The sequence below is a fragment of the Pyrus communis genome, chromosome 12, assembly GCF_963583255.1.
Source record: "Pyrus communis chromosome 12, drPyrComm1.1, whole genome shotgun sequence".
NCBI classification, from domain to species: domain Eukaryota; kingdom Viridiplantae; phylum Streptophyta; class Magnoliopsida; order Rosales; family Rosaceae; genus Pyrus; species Pyrus communis.
The window spans coordinates 21,800,278-21,822,911 of NC_084814.1; the positions used below are offsets into that span (position 1 = coordinate 21,800,278).

The 22,634-nt window shown below is 33.8% G+C and overlaps 2 protein-coding genes across 2 annotated transcripts; one reads left to right on the forward strand and one right to left on the reverse strand.

The window, feature by feature from the left end:
* The first annotated feature begins 1,857 nt into the window (after positions 1–1,857).
* On the forward strand, positions 1,858–5,458 carry LOC137711093 (short-chain dehydrogenase TIC 32 B, chloroplastic-like). The gene is made up of 7 exons (XM_068450296.1): positions 1,858–2,027; positions 3,048–3,279; positions 3,412–3,491; positions 4,387–4,540; positions 4,632–4,710; positions 4,798–4,885; positions 4,986–5,458. The coding sequence occupies exons 1-7, from the start codon at positions 1,898–1,900 to the stop codon at positions 5,213–5,215; spliced, it is 993 nt and encodes a 330-aa protein (XP_068306397.1). The 5' UTR covers positions 1,858–1,897; the 3' UTR covers positions 5,216–5,458.
* A 482-nt stretch (positions 5,459–5,940) lies between these two features.
* LOC137711092 (kinetochore protein SPC25 homolog) lies at positions 5,941–8,492 on the reverse strand. Its single transcript, XM_068450295.1, has 8 exons — positions 8,271–8,492; positions 7,994–8,059; positions 7,629–7,775; positions 7,306–7,404; positions 7,139–7,228; positions 6,912–7,034; positions 6,524–6,750; positions 5,941–6,350 (listed from the first exon to the last, which is right to left on the reverse strand). Exons 1-8 carry the CDS (start codon positions 8,437–8,439, stop codon positions 6,339–6,341), a joined length of 933 nt encoding a protein of 310 aa, XP_068306396.1. The 5' UTR covers positions 8,440–8,492; the 3' UTR covers positions 5,941–6,338.
* Between the last annotated feature and the right edge of the window lie 14,142 nt (positions 8,493–22,634).

The window sequence follows — 22,634 nt, forward strand, 5'->3', positions numbered from 1 at the left end:
ATGTACCCAAACAAATGGCTTTTTCAGTCCAATATATGGACTTTAGTGTTTACACTTTTTAGCATACCATGTCATGAATATGAAGCAAATAAAGTTAGGGTAAGAAATTTTGGACATAAAGTGCAAGTGATTTATTCGTAAATACAAAATTAACGCAGTGTAAGTGATTTATTCGTAAACACAAAATTAACATATTTGTTAACATAGTTTCTAATATAAGTGAATCTTACCTATAATGATAGAGCTCAAATTTACCGAACATTGTGTTGATAAGTGTGTCGATTTTGTGTGTCCGAGTAGTTTTATTGTAAAAGTATACGAAGCATTGGATGTAAATAGAGAAAGTGAGTGAGAAAGAAGTGCATCTTCGTGTGTGGCCTGTCATGAGAGGTGTATGCAAGTTTGGAAACACAATGGGACCCTTGTGCAATAGCCAGTTCACACTCCATTGCTGAGGAGTCAACCTCATTGCTCTCTTTTAGTCCATCAAAGATCCAACACCGTCTATCATGATTATTTCTCAACACAAAAGTTTGGAAAAATGAAATGGCTATGGGGACAAAAAGGACTAAAGTAGAGACGTGGAGAGGACATATCGCACGCAAACAAAGCATTTTTGTCTATGCCACTTATACATATCTATGGCCAATATATGCAAAAGTCCACATTTAAATGGTAAATTCTCTGTTGTCTCATAAAATTCAAATTATCAACGATTGCATGTAGTGTAATTATCATCTACAAGATCATTTCCTACGTGTGCACGTGTGTAGGGCTTTCTAATCTACACCTTTTTTTTTCTTTCTAAAATTTTCAATTTGGTGGATGTAGTTTGAGTACTATGTATGCATGGGCAGCATATAGGATAGAAACCGAAGTTTGAAAAAAGAAAAGAAAAAAACCTGTATCGAAGCATACACAGAGTCATTGCCACCAAGAGAGACCACATCAAAATCATCGCTAACAAGTGAGGCCACATCACTATCTGAGATATTGCTAAATGTGATAAATAAACAAAAAAACCTAACCTAATCAGCCATTCCACGGCAGCAATATTATAGATGATGTATCAGTGACATGGGTATATGCCAAATGCTGTCATGTTTCTCATGCACAGTAAGATTAGACTTCTGAAGTTAACATGCATGGTTGATTAATCTTAATTTACACTTAAACAAGCAATCAAACGCCTAATAACTAAGCACAACATCATTATTATTACTTTCCTTTAGCTTTGGCCGGCATCAGAGGACAGTAATTTCTCTGAGATGATTGGATAAGAAGATATTATCTAATACGCAAAGTTTACTCGTGGCTATCCAAACCAAGCAGATCCAAGTTCAGAAGATAATAAAGGTGCGGGCAACATTCAACCACCATTTTACTTGAGAATATACTACAATATTGATACTTTTTCTTTTTGTGAATTGGGATGGATGATGATTAATTTTACATAATGGTAAGCAATAAAATGCACTTGAAATTGAAAGTCATGCCACTGGAAATGACAAACTCACATCCTATCCATCACAAAATATATACAAATGGAAGCCACTCAATGAGGGGCACAGACAGTAATAATTAGATTAAACAAAGACAAAAAGTAATGGGTGAATTTTTTTTCTGAATAGGGTTTTTCCTCTAAACCCTAAAGTTGTAAATGCTCAAAAACACATAGCCCACCTCAACCAATCATTTTCATTTGACTGGTATCAGAAAATTCTACAAATTGTGTTTATTGGTTGAGACCACCCTAACTAGGGTGGTCCAATCGGTGCCCTAAAAATACTTGTCTTCTGTATATATGCACTATAAATTTATGTGATTTTCCACCAAAAGTAGCACTTTCTTGCAGAATTGCAGTTTCTAGCTAGGATTCTTTGTTTTTGGGAGCCCCATGAAGGAGACACTAAGGTACTTGGCAGGAATTGCAGGGCCAAGTGGTTATGGCTCAAAATCAACTGCTGAGCAAGTCACTCGGGATTGTTCTTCCTCAGTCCCTTCTCAACTCACTGCCATAATCACTGGTTAGTTTATCAGAACCAACCATCTCTTATAAAACCCAAGAGAATTATAGATAGTAATATGAGCAAATTACAAATATGCACACACATGCATCTCATTATCCTTTACAATTGCATGGTAATTTGGATGCAATTTTTCCAAATATGTTCTATATGTATCCCTTGTTGATAATTTTCACTAAACAAAGGTCGAAGAGATTTCTGATCAGAAAAACATTGGAACACATGAATATATATATATATATATAGTGTATGGTTGATTTCAGATTTTTCAGGCTCTCTTTCAATCTCTCTCTCTCTCTCTCTCTCTCTCTCTGGTTTTTCAGTGGCCTTTACTGCAGTTACATGAAAAAAGGTTTTTACTGTTATCGATAGCATTCTCTTAGTTTTTCAGTCTCATGAATATATGTATACATATACATATTTCTAACCATATTTCTATTATCTCTCTCACCTTATTTTGCTCCATTAATTTGGATATGTGTCGTATTTTCTTTTTTTTTAATTTTTTTTTTATAATGTTTTTGTTAATTTTCAGTAACATAATTCAAAGACTTATTCATTTTTTTTAACCCTTTATATCTCTCTCTAAACAATTCTTCTTCTCCCCGATCTCATTTGTTTCGCTTCATAATGATATGAAAAATGAAGGGACCGTTTACAGAAGAACTCTTCAATCCATGCTTTCTTGGATGGAAACATAAAGGTCATCACAATAATCCTGAAAAATATAAAAACATACCTAAATTCCTGTCCAATCCCACCAAATTTTGATACGCTAGAATATTTTAATTACTATTTTAATGAATACATATATTCCATGCAAGGAATTTAAGTTGTATATTAATTTCTTGCAAGTGGTTCTTTTTGGCCCTAGCAAGATATGGTTTTTGTCTCTTTTGAATAGTATTCTCCCATTGGTTCAGAGTTGCTCTCTATATCACAACTGCTTTCTGGACCATTTAATCATGCACTATTTACCCTAATTAATTAATTAATTACTCTATTACCTGGGAATTACAGGAGCAACATCAGGGATCGGAGCTGAAACGGCAAGAGTGGTGGCAAAGAGAGGAGTTAGGGTCGTGATTCCGGCCAGAGATTTATCGAAGGCAGCGGAAGTGAAGGAGGGGATTCAAAGGGAGAGTCCAGAGGCTGAGGTTATAATCTTGGAGATTGACCTGAGCTCACTTGCTTCTGTTGATCGATTTTGTTCTGAGTTCTTAGCTCTAAGACTTCCCCTCAACATCCTCATGTAAGTTTTTTTCATTTACACACACACACACACACACACATACATACATACATATATGCATATATATGTATGAATATATGTGTGTTTGTGTTTTTGGTTGGCTCTAATGTATGAAATCTGCACAATTTGCAGAAACAATGGTGGGATGTTTTCTCAGGCTTTGGAATATTCTGAAGACAAAATTGAGATGACATTTGCTACAAATTACTTGGGTAACTTCTATTTCACTACCCATGAAATTTTTTTATGTTAGACCATCACACAACCACCTAGTGTTACAAAATTTTTCTTGTTATAACACGCGGAAAAGGATCCTCTCCTGAGCTCGGGATGGGGATCCTCCTGACCAACCCATCCGGACAGTCAAATTTAATCCAATGGTTGCAATTATTATAACTTTTAGAGGGTCCCCTTGTTTGGAGCCGTTAGATTAAATTTGAACGGTCCGGATGAATTGGTTAGGAGGATCCCCATCCTGAGCTCAGGAGGGGATCCTCTTCCATAACACGCGTATTCATTTATTAATATTATATATTATAAGTTCACGGACAACTAATTATGTCATTTAGTTGCCACTAATACTACATTCTAATGATATTAGTCTGCATTTGTAAGGAAAAAAACATACATCGTTTACTCATATTAAAACATATGAATCAGTAATATCACACGGACAATGACTGTGAACTACCCAAAAAAACCGTAGTTTGGGACATGAATGAGGTATTCACATGCAAGCAATGGCCTCAATTGCTGGAGTACAAATTTTGTTTTGAGTGGTTCTATCCACACATCCATTTTTACTTCTCACACACATTTTGTTAATTTCTATATTTTGACCTTCTTCAATTTATTCAATCTGACAGTCATAAATTTAAAACAATGTGTGAGATAAAAAGAGGGTGTAGATAACACCAACCTTTTGCTCCCTTCCAAAAGATGCCAAGAAAACTTGGGCATGCTCATGTGGCCTAGAGTATGTGTGAAATGGACCACAAGGCACGTTTTTGGATTCTCTACAAGAACCCCTTTTCATTCTTGCCCGTGACAAAAAAAAAACAGCCCATTTGGGAAAGCGCATGACCATTCAGTCCTTTTCTTTGGCAGGACACCATTTTTTGACAGAAAAGCTGCTGGAAAAAATGGTGGAAACAGCAGCTCAGACCGGCATCCGAGGGAGAATAATCAACGTTTCTTCTGTGATCCACAGCTGGGTTAAGAGAGATGACTTCTCCTTCAACCAATTGCTCAACCCTAACAAGTAAATTAATCACACACTTAATCCTAATTAACCATTACTAAGGCGTGATTAGTAATATCCGTACAAGCACTAATCGTGTTTGTTCATGCAGTTATAATGGTACAAAAGCATATGCTCAATCCAAATTGGCTAACATATTGCATGCCAAGGAACTGGCAAGACAGCTGAAGGTAGCTACCATTTTTCGAAGATTTTTTTTTGTAATGCGCCGGTTATATATAACAATCTCTAACCAGGACGTTTCTTAAACGTTACAGGCAAGAAATGCAAGAGTAACGATCAATGCCATACATCCGGGAATTGTGAAGACGGGAATTATGCGAGCTCATAAGGGCTTTATCACAGGCATGGATTCATTCCTTTGATCTAAGCTTACATGTGAATGACATCATACAGTTTTGCAGAACGAAATCTAACTTCTCGGAACCTTTTTGTTTACATGCAGATTCTGTGTTCTTCATCGCGTCCAAGTTACTAAAATCGACATCTCAGGGTGCTTCAACAACGTGCTATGTTGCTTTAAGCCCGGAGCTGGAAGGAGTGAGTGGGAGATACTTTGCAGACTGCAACGAAAGCACCTGCTCGAAACTAGCAAACGATGAATCTGAAGCTCGTAAGTTGTGGAAGCAGACTCGTCTGCTAATCCATAGACGACTTTCTCAACCAACAGCTTAAGAACAACGAGAAAAATGTGTATTCCATACCTCTGCCATTCAGCCATGTATATAAGGGGATTTATATAAGCAAAAGGTAGTTAGAGAGGCTTAGTATATGGAGACTACATAATGATCAGACTCCGGAACCAAAGAATCATCACTTGGTGGTGCGACCGTGACACTGATAAATTCCTCCCACCACCCAAATAGAGAAAAGAATGTATAAATTCCAAGGTAATTAATAACTGAAAGAACTTACATACCCTATGTTGTCACTGTTTTCATACAAGAAAATCGATATTTACATAACAAAATCTGAAATTCGACTTCTAGATGCAATTTTGCCTGCTTGTATTCTCCGAAAACATGATAGATAAATTCAGAGCATAATGATGTATATCTGTGGCAGTATATACAGTCAAATATTTAAATCAAGGACTTACACATCGAACAATATGAACTTGAGAAATCCATAACCAAAATCATACATCCCACTAGCGTATATAATTCTTGCTCGTCACCTGGACATATCCCTAATGTCAAGGCAGGGACAAGGTTCAAGCCACGGTTGCCAAAAACCAAAAAATTCTGGCAATTGGATAAAAAATATCAGTAATATCAGAGTAGTTATATCATAATTTACCGTAAACTGCATGATCAAAACCAACAAAAATGAGATACCAGAAGACATCCTGTGTGTCATGGGAAGGTGAAAGTGAAACTACAACCGAACAAATTGTGAAGAAGGGAAACAAAGATACATTCTCATAACCCATGCCATCTACTACACAGTAAAAACACAATTCATGAAATGATAATACACCGAAATCTAGGATACGATGAAAATACAAGTGAAACACACACGTTCACTAGCAAAGAAGGTTGTGGATTACAAGGCTTACATATTCATTACGGATTAGCTGTTCCGTTCAAGGAAGACGCTGAGTACACGAGTGAAACAAACCCAGCAACAAGGTGGTGCTGTCAAGTTGGGCTGCAACTCTTAACAATGAAGCTCTTTCTTTCTGTCTACTACACACAGAAATCAAGTTTCCTGGCTGACAAGTCAAACATCAACATCATTAAGCATCTTGGGTTGTGAATTATAAACATTCAACGTTGTCAAGTGTCTCCTCCCATCTTCATTTCTTGACCTGCCATGGTTTTCAATAGATGTTATCAAAGGAATTCTACATCACCAGTTATATTTTCCAAAAAGGAAACAAAGATTATTGCAAAGCATTAAAGAACTGCGAGCAATGAAAATAAATAGCAAGCAGAAACTTAGAAAAGAAAATGAAACCTATAAACCAAAATAAGGAAATACCCTTAAACGAGGAGACCGACGAATAGATAATGCAGAGGCAGGAGATAGAATTGCTGCTCTACTCCCCTTCCCATGGTTTGGTTTCTTGAAATGTCTATTTTCTTCTCCGTATTGAACTTGGTGGTCATAAATCTTGGCCGGAGATTCACTTCTCTCAGTTGAGACAGACAAAACTGGAGCAGACCCAGAAACTGTGGAAGAATCTTGAGGAAGAACAGCTGGTAATCCTGTTGAGCCATAATGGACACAAAAATCAATACCGTATATCAATAAGTGCAGTAGAGTCAGGAACTAAAACAGCTTTTAGAATAATATACGGGGCCATTATTTGAGGATGTTCCCCTTCCAGCACAGAAGATTTTAGGGAAATACAAGAGAGAAGGCCTACCTTGAGCTGCAGCATCTTGAAACTTCACTCTCATATCTCTGGCAAATTTAAATAACTCATTGGTTCTGTTCAATTCGCGAATCATCTCTTTGGTCTCGTTCAAGTACGGATCACAATCTAACACTAAACATTAAAAGAAATGCAAAATTAGAAAGTTGGAGATAGACAATATAAGATGTACATTCAAGATTAAACTATAACCTACAAATAAGAGGGACAATACTTACAGGTGTAAGTATCATATGCATGGCGAACAGTGAAACAGAATTCCTGATCTGGATTCTTCAAACTAATGTTTTTGAATGTGAATTTTACACCTAGTCACAGACGGATGTATGTCATTCCCCATAAACAGTATATGAGAAATATTGCACAATCAAATAACTTAAATTACCATATCCGCCTTCAATGTAGAAACCAAGAACCCTATTATACCACGAGATGGCCTCTTTTATTTCATCCTTTCTGTCTGGGATACAATTTTCTTCAGATTCTGCCAAAGTTTGAACGTTACTAAAATTTAAGAAAAGTAACAAAATTTGGAATCACAATTATATATTGATGTCCCTTGAAATACCGAGTCTCCCTCCTTTAACAAAGCCAGAATGCAATCAAACAAAGAGAAAAAGTTTAACTATTAATAACTATAAAAATGATAGAAAGCTATAACCAAAAACCAGCAATAATCCAATAACTGAAATAATAAGAGGAAATTACCGAAAGATTGCTGAGAAAGGATTGCAGCATATTCATCCCTCTTAGCCCTTTGATCTTGCACTGTTCTCTTAAGTACTCCAATTCTAGCTTTCCTAGCTTCAATGGCCTCCATCAATGCCATTCGCTTGGCCTCTTTACGGGTCTTCACTACAAAGAATAATAAGAAATATAAACTAACACAGATTAATTTGAAGAAACAAAATATCTTAAAAGAAAAAAGATTACAGCTAATCATAGCAAAAGCAGCAACTAAATTGATTAGCTTTCACAAAATTTGTGTAATTTCTTTGCAATTTTAACTACAAATTTTCCCCAGTAATTTCTAATTTCCATTAAAATTATAAATACAAAATGCAGAAATATACCTGCTAGGGCTTTAAACAAATCATCCTCAGCTTCCCTCAATTTAGCTTTAGCCTCTCCTAATTTACCTGCACTTATTCAAAAGAAAACAAACTTCAGCCAAATGAGATGTACAAAAATTTAAATCCGAAACCCTAATTTCGCACCAACCACACATCCTAACTCTGCTCAAGAACCCTAATTTATGCACGAATGACAACAAAAACACAAATATAAACCCTAAATTGAAGTGCTTTTTGACAAATCGAGTATATTAAAGAGTTAAATGAGAAGCTGGACCTTGGGACTGGAGGGTTTCTTGTGCGGTAGCGCGGACGGAAGCCAGGGAATCCCGAAACGACGCCGTGAAGGCATCCAAATCCTGCTGGTGGATAGGAATCTCACTCTCGCAGGCCATCCGTAGCGACTCCATCTTCGTCCGTACGGACTCCTCTGGTTTGCCGTCCATTTGCTAAGGACTGAGGAGCGTGTGAGGAAAGAGGGAGCGTCGGACTATTTTTTGAAAAAATGAAATTTTTGCGCCCGCCAATTTTTATTTATTTTTTTTTTTTTTCGGTGAGCGCATTGGATTTGGTTGCAGACATATGGGCCGTATTGGATTTGGTTGCAGGCATATGGGCCGGACAAATATATGGGCCTCATGGATAAACCCGATTTGGGTTTTGGGATTTGGGTTGTGGTTGTTGAACTGATCAAACTAAGGTTTTGTTTGGAAATGCCTCTGAAATTGCCAAAGCGTTTTCTGGAAAAGCAGGTGGTGGATGCTTCTTCACGAAAGGAAAAACACTAGGATTTTTATAAAAAATTTGATTGCGTTAATAATAGAAACACTTTCAGTAAAATCGCTTATAACCATAAGTGTGTTTTAGATAAAGCAATCTCCAACGAGAGTTAAATTTGGTCCCTCTAACAGTATTTTACCGCACGGCACGTAAAAATTGTTGTAATACATGAACAATCAAGAAAAAATACCGATATTGAATGTCACATTCCTAAATTTTTTATATATCATGAGTTTACTAACATGGAATAAATATTGAAATAGTAAGTTTTCCTCACATTAAGATTATGTATGTCATACGTAAACAAGCAAGTATGAGATAACCACGGAGGATTGTTGAAATTAATGTATTATTGTCATTCATGACTACTTGCATTCCAAATAAATAAACATGTTAGTTTATCTTATACCTAAACAACCATGTATCATTCAAATTCATCATTTTCTTGGGTAATTAAAAGTTGTGGTTTGTGAACATTAGTCCTTGTAAAAAATTAAAATTTAAAAAAAAAAACCTGGTGCTAGATTATATATTCAATTTAATCCTTGAAGTGTACTTTTATCAAAATTTACATTCAGTTTTTGTTATTTAATGTGTATTTTTAATTAATCTCTCCACATTAAATTTTAATTTTATTAATATGCACATATTTAGTTTTTTAATGATAAATGAATGTAAATGAGAAAATATTAAAAGAAATTTGTGATACAAAAATATATAAATACATTAGTGTACAGAAATGATTGTGCCGAAATATATAATTGACTTTTTTGTACCGAAATATTGTACCTACATGATTGTACCGAAATATATTATAATGAACCTAAATGTATTATATTGAGTTAATGTACCTAAATGTCAATACCGAAATATATGTACCAAAATGTACGTACCTAAACGTCAATACCGAAATGTATGTACCTAAATGTCAATACCGAAATGTATGTACGTATGAAATGTATGTACCAAAATGTACATACCTAAATGTCAATACCAAAATGTATGTACCTAAATGTCAATACCGAAATGTATGTACCAAAATGTACGTACCTAAATGTATGTACCGAAATATAATATATTGAATTAATGTACCTAAAAGTCAATACTCAAATGTGTGTACCAAAATGTACGTAATGAAATGCATTATATTGACCGAAATGCATTATATTGAATCAATGTAATTATATGTTTGTACCGATGGATATACCAAAATATTCAAATGTATTAATGTACCTAAATGAAGAACATAAAAAATTGTTATATCGGAATATATATTATAAAAAAAATTAGTTCCCTAAATGTAGACATTAAAATATATTATGATGAATGAAATAAAAATTAAATTTAAATGTAATTAATACATTAAAATAAAAATAAAAAGATAAATAAAACATCAAAATATAGCTAATAAATGATATGATTAAATGTACTAGGGGACTAAAATTGGATTTTAATCTTACACAAGGTTATAGTCTAAAACTCATCTTTTTTAAGGATTAAAATGAAGTTTTCTATTAAAAGTTTAGGGGGAGATTGATTACTCTCACCACCAGCGCTAGGGCATACCCACAACTTCGAACTGGAAGAACATACGCATGACACCTAACTGTCAGCTGCTACCAGGTGCATAATCAATAAGTAATTCTTTGACCTTTAAAGCCAAACAATTGTGTGAGAGTGGAAAGAACATGTAAGACCCACATGGATTATGATCATTGTATCAAATATATGTTTACTTGGACTACAATCTTCCTTTTCTTTAAATTAGAATGTTGTTAAAATAACAAGAAAGTACAATGATTGTTTGAGATGCTTCATGCATGCATATATATATGATGTATTCCAAGAAAATTAAGGGAGTCGTAATGATCTTTCTTGCAAACCAAATCAAAGACGGAGTTGTATTAGTGCATGTTAATGTATATATTCTCCATAATTATGGGCTCATAACTTGTAAAAAATTATTATATTGCTAATTAACTACTTAATCAATCCAGCTATATAAGATTCCACGCAACAAACCATTACTATTCACGGCAGTTTGTTGTTGGGCACATCACAATTCACATGCAGTCTAGGCTAGGTTTGACACCCTTTTTTCATAGAGAGAGAGAGAGTACTCATAGATTTGAGAGATTTTTTAATGTGACAGGAACATAGGATGGTACATTACGTGTCATTATACAAATTATGGGATATATATATTAAAAAATTAATAACTTAATAAATTAAATTTTTCACCACTTATATAATAACACATAATGTATCACTTTTGTTCCGGTCGCAACAAAAAATTTCTCCATAAATTTGACCACTTATTTCGAATTACAAGGTGCACGCAATGCAACGAGCAAGGATCAACCTCTCTCCGTCTCTCTTTATCATTTTAAGTTAAATGTGAAGGCTCGAAATCCTCGCAACAATTTAAAAGTCAACAAATAGTAGTCTGTTACTAAAGAAAAAGTTAGCCAGACAAATTTTTAGATCATATATTGTAAATCACGTATATGATGTAGTGGTTGATGGCTGGACTAATTTTTAATTGATTTAAAGAATGAATTCAACCATCAACTGGCACATCATTGAATTTATAAAAGATTATCTAACAATTTGATCTTTCTAACATCACCCGTTAATAAATATCCGAAAAGGATCCATGAGTAACACACGGCATGTGTGTGTATGCATTGGTACGTAGAGGTCCATGCATGCATGCATGGACAAAAGTTTTCTTGCTTAATTCAAAATTGAAAGATGATCATTCAGTCTTAAAGAGATAAAGCTATGAATATATATTGTATGTTAATCAGATTTAATTATATATATCGCGCCGAAAGAAGGAAAGCTAATTAGGCCATTAACCTTGAAAGAAGGGAAGAAAGTCCTTCTATATATTAAAAGCAATACAACAAAAACCCACCACCACCTCAAAAGTTCGTCAAAGATGAAAGCTAGGACAACTACCATACCCTCAAAGAAAAGAATAGTTAGCCTTCACTACGTGTGTTTAATTATTTAAATACGAGATTAACTCATTACTAATGATTAATTAGACTGCAATAATGCACACATAAGTTCGTAATTGATGACATATAATTCAAACAAATTAATGTTACTTAATTCCATTAATTAACAACTTTGTTCAATTAATCATATGTATATCTACCATCATCAGTTCGTGCGTTTTCCACTCTTGTTGGTGACCCAAATGGGCCATGCATATATGCATTCATGCTTGGAAAATGGAAAAGTTTCTTAGTCAAAAAGCCTCATGGTTGATGACGAACCCTTGATGATATAACCTTTTTCATTGGGATCGTTTTTGCTCTTATTGTTTAAATCACTATGGAATGATTCAGTGGTTGGGAACGAATTTCAAATCTATATTTCACACGACATGTTATGAGTTTGATTCCTAGCGTTGGTGAATCATAAGATAGTGGTTAAGAGGAGGCTAAAATGCTATTGTAAGTCTTCACAATTTCCGGAAGTATGGATTGCCATTGTGAAGCCACCATATGGTTTTTTATTATTATTATTATTATTATTTTAAGGGAAAAAAGCTAGCAAAAACTACATAACATGTTACAAATGTGCATTATAGAATCTCTCCTTTCTGAATCTTTAGAATTTGAAGGCGTCGAAAGAGAGAGACAGAGAGAGTAGATATTACAACGTTTACAAGATTTTTCTCAATACTAACTAACAACATATACCTATAGATAGATTAATAGGTCACGTAATATTGCACCATTTACTCTAAATTTGTAATTAACTATAAGGAGATGTCAAATACGCTAACTAGGACTTAAAGACATCAAAGCGTTCTCTAAGAAAATGTCATATATGACGTGGTAGCTGAGTTATTTAGTCATTGCTTTCTAGTTGTTTTCTTTGTCCGCTAACAAAGATGGAGTCTAATGCCTTTAATTTAATTTTTTAATGTATGGATCTCATTGACAACCAATAGGATGAATTTTTAATTATTTTTTAATAATTAATGTAACTATAAGGCCCAATATATTAATAAATAAATATTTAACACATTCATTAGCAATCAAATAAAATTTTAACATATTATATTTGACATATTCTTTAAAAATGCTCTAAGTCAGTATATTTGAAAAATGGTATACATTAAGAAGGACATTAAAGAACAACAATTAAGAATATATAACAACAAATCCAATGAGGGAATGATTATATATATATATATATATATATATATATATATATATAAAGTATGATTTAGAGAGTTGTTGAGATTCCAGCAATAATGCATTCTCCTCAAAAAATAAAACACACACACAAAGTCACTTGGTCGATAGAAATATATGATCGCTATTTAAATAACTAATAAAAAAGTTTGGAAATTAAAAAGTAGAATACTCAATCCATGCTATGCTAATATTATCATAAAAAAGGGAAGTCATATCATCCTCCCAAATTCTTCGACTACATGATTATATTGTATATAATGTGTTATTGATTTACATGTTATAATATAAATGATATAATAAGATAACTATTTATTATATATAAACTATTTGATTTAGCAACATTTAACCTTTACTTTGTTGCACGACAATTTATTCTAACAACACTCAATTTTTATTTTATCGGATGAATTCATAAATTTAAATTACTCATGAAATTGAAAGAGAAAAAATTATCTCAAAAGGGTGACAGGTTTGACCTAACGCGCCTCGTGGCCCAAACCCATGGCTAAAATAAAAAAATAAATCGGTGAAGGCTGAAATTAAGCTAAATATCCTTTGCAAAGCAGCCTGGCCAAGATTTGGTGTCTAACGTCTGCTATGCACATGATGTGCTTTGCTTTCCTCCATGCAACTATTTAAGAAGATATACGCTCAGAGTAATGTTACGTTAGCTATGCATTCAAACCAATATATTGATATTGACAATACCAAGGGAGCATTTTTGCTCATTACTTTGCTTAAGTAGTGATGAGCTAGCTTTATCACCTCATTAACTGTCGTTAAACAAGTGAATATTTTGAGAGAAAAGAAACTTAAATTGCAAAGTCTCGAGGGCACATAATACAAGCAGCGTTAAACTAGTACGAATTTCAAAATGTTTGTAGCGCAAAGATTAAATCACACTCGTCAATGACTATAATGCTTATCATGCACCAATCAAGGGGGTGAGCAATAATTAGCGATCCACGACCAATGCATGATTTAGGTTATCAATTTTCGTTCATTGTCTTATGATTTAGGTCTAGTTAAGAAAATAACTTGTCTAACAAAACATAATCTGTTGTAGTCATATTTAGAATAGGAATGTGATTGTGTAAATTCTAGTAGATATCGGAATGTATCTTATATTTCTATTAGGAGTAGATTACCTATTAAATGTTGTAATCCTAATCCTAAAGGGAAAGGTTTTTACTTATCCTACTACTATAAATAAAGGCACAATATGGTGAATCAAACAACCTCACAATTAAATCACTCTCTCTTCTCTCTAACCATAGTTGGCCCTCCTCTTTCTCTCTAAACCCTAAATCGATCAATCAAATAGGCCTACAACATGTCATCAGCACGCTCTTGCCAGAAGCTGAGGAACTGACGCATCGTAGGAGGAGGCTATCATCCACCAAATTCAAAGGCTTATTCGTTTTCTGCTAATTAGGTACGCTTAAAATAAAAGAAGATATTTGAAATGTCCACAAAGCATGAAAACATTCCCCATGATGCATGAACCCCTCTATGTTTATATTTTCCTTCTAATATATATATATATATATATTGTATACGTTCATATATTTGTCAATATATATTTGTTTCATGCATTGCACAATTAAATTGTTATGTGGAATTTGTGAGTCAAAGTATCAAATTAAATTAGAAGCAAATTTGGGTTTCCTAAACTCTAGGGGATTTGAAAAAAATGAAGAAGGGGGAATTAGACATGATGCAACACACCACCACAGTTGGCAAGCTTGCTGGTCTGAAGCCCAGCTGACCCTCACAGCCACCAGGACTCGGCCTAGGGTCCATCTCGACGAGGCCTGCAGCCCTGGCCTGTTGCCATCCAATCCAGGCCAGTTGGCTGGGATTTTTCCCACGGCCTGCACCAGCCCACAAAGCTGGGCTTAACCCTTACGCGCCCAACCCACAGCCAGCACTACGCTGGACCTCACCCGTGACCCCCATTGGCCCAACATGCCAGCCTACACGGCCGGGCCCACCCCTGTGACCTGCAGTTCACTCCCGAGGCCCTTTTTTAGGCCCTGCCTTCTACTTAAGGCACCTAACCCATGCCCCTTATCCACAGCACCAAGCCCAAATATTTTTGGGGCTATATTTTTCAATCCAATAATATTATTTAGCTTCTACAATCGACCCCGTATGGCCCGATTTATTGAATTAATTAAAAGTGACCTGTAGTCCATTAATCTGGTAATGAATCCAAAATTAATGACCTGGAGATCACTTTTGGACATTAACGATTCAATAATTTATTTTTATACTTTGAACCATCACATACTTTTGTAGTACCGAAGCTCTCACACTTAAGTTCCCGAAGAACCTCAAATCCACTATATTCAAATTAGTATATTGCATTCTGTGTTTTTTTGCAGGAACCTCTCATTATGAACTAATTGTTCATAAAAACTAAATTGAACTTATAGTTTCAAATTTAGTGCCTTTGAAACCTGAAGTTTTCATCCAAAACATACCACATGAAACCTGTAGTTTTCATGCATAAATTAAACCAATACATGTCTATAGAACTTGCATGTTCTACAATATATGTCTATGGCTTACCATATGACTACTCACGTTTTTCCCTCTATTTTAGTGACATGTCGAACTTGAACAAGCTCGATTTCTCCATTCTAGAAGTCTCTGGAAGAAACTATCTAAAGTAGGTACAAAACGTGAAGCTCCATTTGATTGCAAAGGGTACTAGAGCCATCATCGAGACACCTATCGCCGACAAACCTATTGACGAAGCTCATAAGGCTACTGCAATGATCTTCATTCGAAGACACATCCATGATGCACTGTAGACTGAGTATCTCGCTGAGGAGGACCCACGCACCCTCTGGCTTGCTCCGGCCGACCGTTTCGATCACCAGAAAGACATATACTTGCCCGAAGTAAGACACGACTGGCAGCATCTTCGCTTCCAGGACTTTAAGTTCGTGAATGAATACAACAACTTTGAAGTTTGTAGAATCCGTTCATTGTTGAAATTCTGCAAAGTGGAACTAACCGAATCAAATCTCCTAGAGAAGACTTATTCAACCTTCCATGTCACCAATATTGTCCTGCAGCAACAATATAGGGCATAGAAATTCACCAAGTTTTCGGATTTGATCTCTATTTACCTCACAATTAAATCAGTCTCTCTTCTCTCTAACCATAGTCGGCCCCTCTCTCTCTCTCTCTAAACCCCAGATCGTTCAATCAAATTTCTTTCTTCAATAATACAAATGGGAAATCGAACACAAAATCTAAAAAAAATCTAAAAAAGGATGATTGTATTTGATAATTTTTAGTTCAATATTGGATTTGTAGTCGTAGATAGCAAATATTATAGAAGGCAAATTAGAGAATGAGTGAGATGGATGTATAATACAGTGAAGTGATACGTCTACTTTTTGTGATGGGATGTGCTTGTCTCTTTCCCTTTGCCAACGACAATGCAAAAAGGACTAATAATACACTAAAAAGATGTATGTCTTATACTCAAAATTGAGATCTCTGTAGAGCTTAAAAATCAGATGATTTCGGTCATTCAAGATAGAGATTCGGATTCTTACTTTATGTAAAGTAGGTCAGTAAAATGGACAATAAAAAACACAAAATTTAAAATGTGTACTTCGAATCACCTGATCCGTTGGCTTCGTACACAAAAATCCAAAGAGTGTCTCGATTCCTATCTCCATCTTCTCCCACTTTCTCTCACCTCTCATGTGCAAGGCAAAACCCTAACTAGCCCTCCTCACAATCTCGTGCTTGGATTCCTAATTAAACACACTTGTAAGATAATTTGATTGGATTAATAGCAAGCCACTCAGTCAAGTCACGGGGCTGTAAGCAAGCAAGGCATTATGTGTGTGACTGACTAAACATAATTAAATAGCATAATCAAAAGGGAAAATTAGAATGTCCTAAATATTTTCTATAGTTGTTAGATTAAACATTCATCCCTTTAAAGATTTGATTAAGGTGCTTTGATCAATTGCCACCTCAATAATTTTCTATTTATTTAATTTCCATGTCATTAATTTAAATGCATTTATATAGAGGCATAAGGTAACTTAGCAACTAATTGCCTACGATATAAGAATATAATTTCGTCAATCCCCTTCTACACATTAAATGACATTTTTTTTAATAAAATAAAAAATAATTAATTAACTAATTCCTCATTACCTTATTATCAGTATTTAAAAAAAAAAAATCCCTTTCTATTAAAAACGTCTCAATAAAAAGTTTTCAATATATATTTTTTCACGTATAGATATATAAAAAATATACTTAAAACTTATGGTACATTTGAGAACAAAAGTATCAACTTTTGGTACGTTTAGATTTCAAATGTACCGATAAACCAAATGTACCAAAAATTCAAATGTACCATAAAACCAAATGTACCCATTGTTATGTAACCATTTTGGTACGTTTAGATTTCAAATGTACTGATAAACCAAATGTGCCCATTGTCAAGTAATCATTTTGATACGTTTAGATTCCAAATGTACCAAAAGACCAAATGAACAAAAAATCACAAATGTACCACAAAACCAAATGTCTCTATCTAATAACCCTTTTGGTACATTTACATTCCAAATGTACTGAGAAATACAAAAAATCAAATCCACTATAAAACTAAATGTGTCCATATTATAGGTAACTAGATGTAGCTATATAATCAAACAAATCTTTATTATGTGTTGAGTCTTCTAAATAATTAAAATCTTACAATTTTTTTTATAAATATTCTACTATATTCACAAAAAAAGAAGAAGTAAAATTATAACAAACAATAAAAAAAAATGCATAGAGATGGATAATAAATGCATAAATATAGGAATAAGAGGAAAAGAAAAGAAAAAAAAAACGAAATGTCTAGGAAAAGTCGTGAAAAACTAAAATTCTAAACAAAATAAACTTACGTGAAAAAATGAAATTAATAACCAAAATTTTAGGAAAATGTTTGATCAAATTTTCAAAAAGAGTGTATGTTTTGTCTAAAAAATTAAAAAAACGAGACGTCTATATCAAAACATTCAAATCTTAATTAAAAACACATGGGATTCGTATTATTCTCATTATGGCCTCTTGTCACACGACACCACGTGACCAGTTTTCCCCCCACTAATTGCAATTCTCGAGTGTTAGTGGGATTTAAGTATTTAATAGAAAATTAAGGTGGCAGATTTAGTGCGTTGCAGGCCACCAAGTAAAATAATCCCAGCAAGCAATATAAATCTGGTTAATCATAATTGGATGAAATTATTATTTAGCTAGATTTTGATCTAGTAAAAATATGATGGATTTGAGAGCTAAATAAATCAGATTGGTGTGTTATTTTTTTTTTTTTTAATTCTTATCCAGAGGAATCATTCTAAAAGAATATGAAATTTATAGGATGAAATAAGCTCAAGCAATAAGAGCAGATGACATTTTACCGTAATGACGGAAAACAATTTTGCGTATACACTCTAGTGCGAGTTTGATCTCCAATGATCCCCTTTTCTGGCCTTTTCCCCTCTCCTTCCTCCCCTCCTCTCTTAGTTTCCTCTTCTTCTTTCTCTCACTACAGAGAAGCTAAAACAAGATGATGATGCGGCTTAATCTTGAGCATTCAAATAGGTGGGGAGGAGAGGGGAGAACGAGAGGGGAGAGAATCTAGATCTATTTTGAATAATATGAAAATATCTTATTTTAGGTTATCATTGAAAGAATAATGTGCAAATGAGAAATTTTATTCGGACCCATATAACCTCTTTTTACACTTAACTTACTTTCTACACTCATATTACTTTTAATTAATCTATCAATATCTCTTTAACCCAAATTTACAACCTAAAGTACTCTCACAAACTCAATTCAATACATAAATTTATCTTTACACCCATTTATAAAATATAAATCCAAAATCGAGAACTATATAATACTTGAAATGGAGCATTAAGAACTGTACCAAAGCATGTTGCAAAGAAGGACCCGCAATCACACGTTGTGCTGATGACTTCATCAACTATTCTACCTTATCTGCTGAAGATCTGATGCGATGGTTTGTTAAGTATTTACACACTTAAGGGGAAGTGTTGCAGTCATATTTAGAATAAGAATGTAATTATGTAAATCCTAGTAGATATAGGAATGTATCTTATAATCCTATTAGGAGTAGATTACCTATTAAATGTTGTAATCCTAAAGGGAAAGGTTTTTACCTATCCTACTACTATAAATAAAGGCACAATGGGGTGAATCAAACACACCTCACAATTAAATCACTCTCTCTTCTCTCTAACCATAGACAGCCCCCTCTCTCTCTAAAGCCTAAATCATTCCATCAAATAGGCCTACAACACAATCAAATTTCTTTTTTTTCAATAATACAAACGGGAAATTAAACACAAAATCTCAAAAAAAATCTAAAAAAGGATGATTGTATTTGATAATTTTTAGTTCAATATTGGAATGGTAGTGGTAGATAGCAAATATTATAGAAGACAATTTAGAGAATGAGTGAGATGGATGTATAATATAGTGAAGTGATACGTCTACTATTTGTGATGGGATGTGCTTGTCTCTTTCCCTTTGCCAACGACAATGCAAAAAGGACTAATAATACACTGAAAAGATGTATGTCCTGTACTTAAAATTGAGATCTTTGTAGAGCTTAAAGATCAGATAATTTCGGTCGTTTAAGATAGAGATTCGAATTCTTACTTTATGTGAAGTAGGCCAATAAAATGGACAATAAAAAACACAAAATTTAAAATTTATACTTCGAATTACCTGGTTCGTTGGCTTCGTACACAAAAATTCAAAGAGCTTCTCGATTCTTATCTCCCTCTTCTCCCACTTTCTCTCACCTCTCATGTGCAAAGCAAAACCCTAACTAGCCCTCCTCGCAATCAAGTGCTTGGAATCCTAATTAAACACACTTGTAAGATAATTTGATTGGATTAATAGCAAACCACTCAGTCAAGTCACGAGGTTGCAAGCAAGCAAGGCATTATGTGTGTGGCTGACTAAACATAATTAAATAATATAATCAAAACCCAAATCTTAATTAAAAACACAAGGGATTCGTATTATTCTCATTATGGCCTCTTGTCATACGACACCACGTGACCGGTTTTCCCCCCACTAATTGCAATTCTCGAGTGTTAGTGGGATTTAAGTATTTAATAGAAAATTAAGGTGGCAGATTTAGTGGGTTGCAGGCCACCAAGTCAAACAATCCCACCAAGCAATATAAATCTGGTTAATTATAATTGGATGAAATTATTATTTAGCTAGATTTTGATCTAGTAAAAATATGATGGATTTGAGAGCTAAATAAATCAGATTGGTGTGCTATTTTTATTTATTTATTTATTTTTAAAATTCTTATCCAGAGGAATCATTCTAAAAGAATATGAAATTTATAGGATGAAATAAGCTCAAGCAATAAGAGCAAATGACATTTTACTGTAGTGGTGAAACACAATTTTACGTATACACTCTGATGCGAGTTCGATCTCCAATGATCCCCTTTTCTGGCCTTTTCCCCTCTCCTTCCTCCCCTCCTCTCTTAATTTCCTCTTCTTTTTTCTCTATCTACAAAGAAGCTAAAACAAGATGATGATGCGGCTTAATCTTGAGCATTCAAATAGGAGGGGAGGAGAGGGAAGAACGAGAGGGGAGATAATCTAGATCTATTTCGAATAATATGAACATATCTTATTTTAGGTTATCATTGAAAGAATAATATGCAAATGAGAAATTTTATTTGGACTCATATAACCTTTTTTTATACTCAACTTACTTTCTACACCCATATTACTTTTAACTAATCTATCAATATCTCTTTAACCCAAATTTACAACCTAAAGTACTCTCACAAACCCAATTCAATACGTAAATTTATCTTTACACCCATTTATAAAATATAAATCCAAAATCGAGAACCGTATGATACTTGAAATGAAGCATTAAGAACTGTACCGAAGCATGTTGCAAAGAAGGTCGATACCAAAGCAACAAGGTACAACAAAGAGGTGAACAATTGCAGGCCTTGATTATTAAATCATAGACTGATGCCAAGGAAATTAAAATTTCATGGTATAGTCTCCATATCCATATCCATGTTCTTTATTTCTTTTTATGTTTTAAAATACAAAAAAAATTATTGTAAGTATTGGTTGTCATGATCACATTCTGATGAGAAAAATGGAGTATTGACTTAAGAATTTAATTCAATTGGAGTTTTGGTTTTTAATTTAAAAATTGGCGAGTCATGGTTCCAAACTTGTTATAGTGTAGATCAATGATCTTTTTGGATAACTCAGTTAAAACTTTTGTCTCTTATTTTTTTTCTCTTGTAACTCTTTATTTTAGCCAGAATGGACATAAGATAAAGATTGCGTGGTGGTAGAGATTGATTATTGAGTGTGGGTTTATTGATAAATTTTAGTTTCATTGTTAATTTCATCTTATACTTCATAGTAATTATGCAATAGGATAAATTTGGGTATAGAGGTGATTATATGGGTTCAAATAAAATTTCTCTGTGCAAATATTTCACTCAAATCGAAATTTGTTTAGTTATCTTATTGTGACTAGAGACGAACATAATTGTTGATAAACAATGAAATGTTCACAATAATAATAGAATGACTGAATGATTTTTTTGAGTTGATTAATTTTTTATAAAGATGTTATATGAATGATGACCTAAAAAATAAATTGATCGAATCATGAAATTACTATGTGGTCCGAGTCCATACTAGTGTTTAGCGCTGTATTATGTGTGTATATGTATAAATGTGTATATACAGTATATGGATTACTGTATAATGCAATATCTTAATGGAGCAGTACTTGAATGCAAACTCTATTGAGAACCATACATTTCTGTTCGAGTCCATATTTTTCTAATATAGATTTGGATCCAAATCTGAGCTCAGTTTTAACGTTAGGATTAGGATCTGCAATTTTACAGTAGATATGAATATTATTGCTTAAAATAATATGGACATGGAGCCAATATAAACAAATATATAGTATTTCACCTTTCAGCTTTGTTTTTCATTTTACAGCTTTTGAAAAACTTTTAAATGGTGACTTTGGAATCGAAAACTTTCCAGATCTCTGTGTCCGTAGTCGCCCGTCCGACCATTCAATTTAAATTATTTGGTACTCATTAATTTATTTCACAAGTTTATTTTATACAAAATCGAGCTTTTGAACGGTTCAGATTTCGAGATCCGTCGACTTTGGATAGAGAGATCCGAAAAGGATATCAATTTGTGGTTGGACATATACAATTTTACCATTTTGATACACAAAATTCACATGCTTGCCGAGACACACGTAAATAAAAATAGGTTACATCTTTCTTTACAGAGAGTGTACATCAAGTTGTCAACAACTATGTCAATTTTTTGTGTCTGAATATTGTATTTTCAGTCCAATCGTTTTCTGAATTTCATGCAAAAAATCAAAGAATATGATGAAAAAAAGAAATACAAATCCAAGAGACAGTGAAAGATCATTGTCCATGTCCGATGCCTAAAAATATAAAAAAGGAAAAGTTTATCATAAAAAACAAAGAAAAAAATATATATAGAAAAATCTCACCCACCAATCTCTTTCTCCCCCAC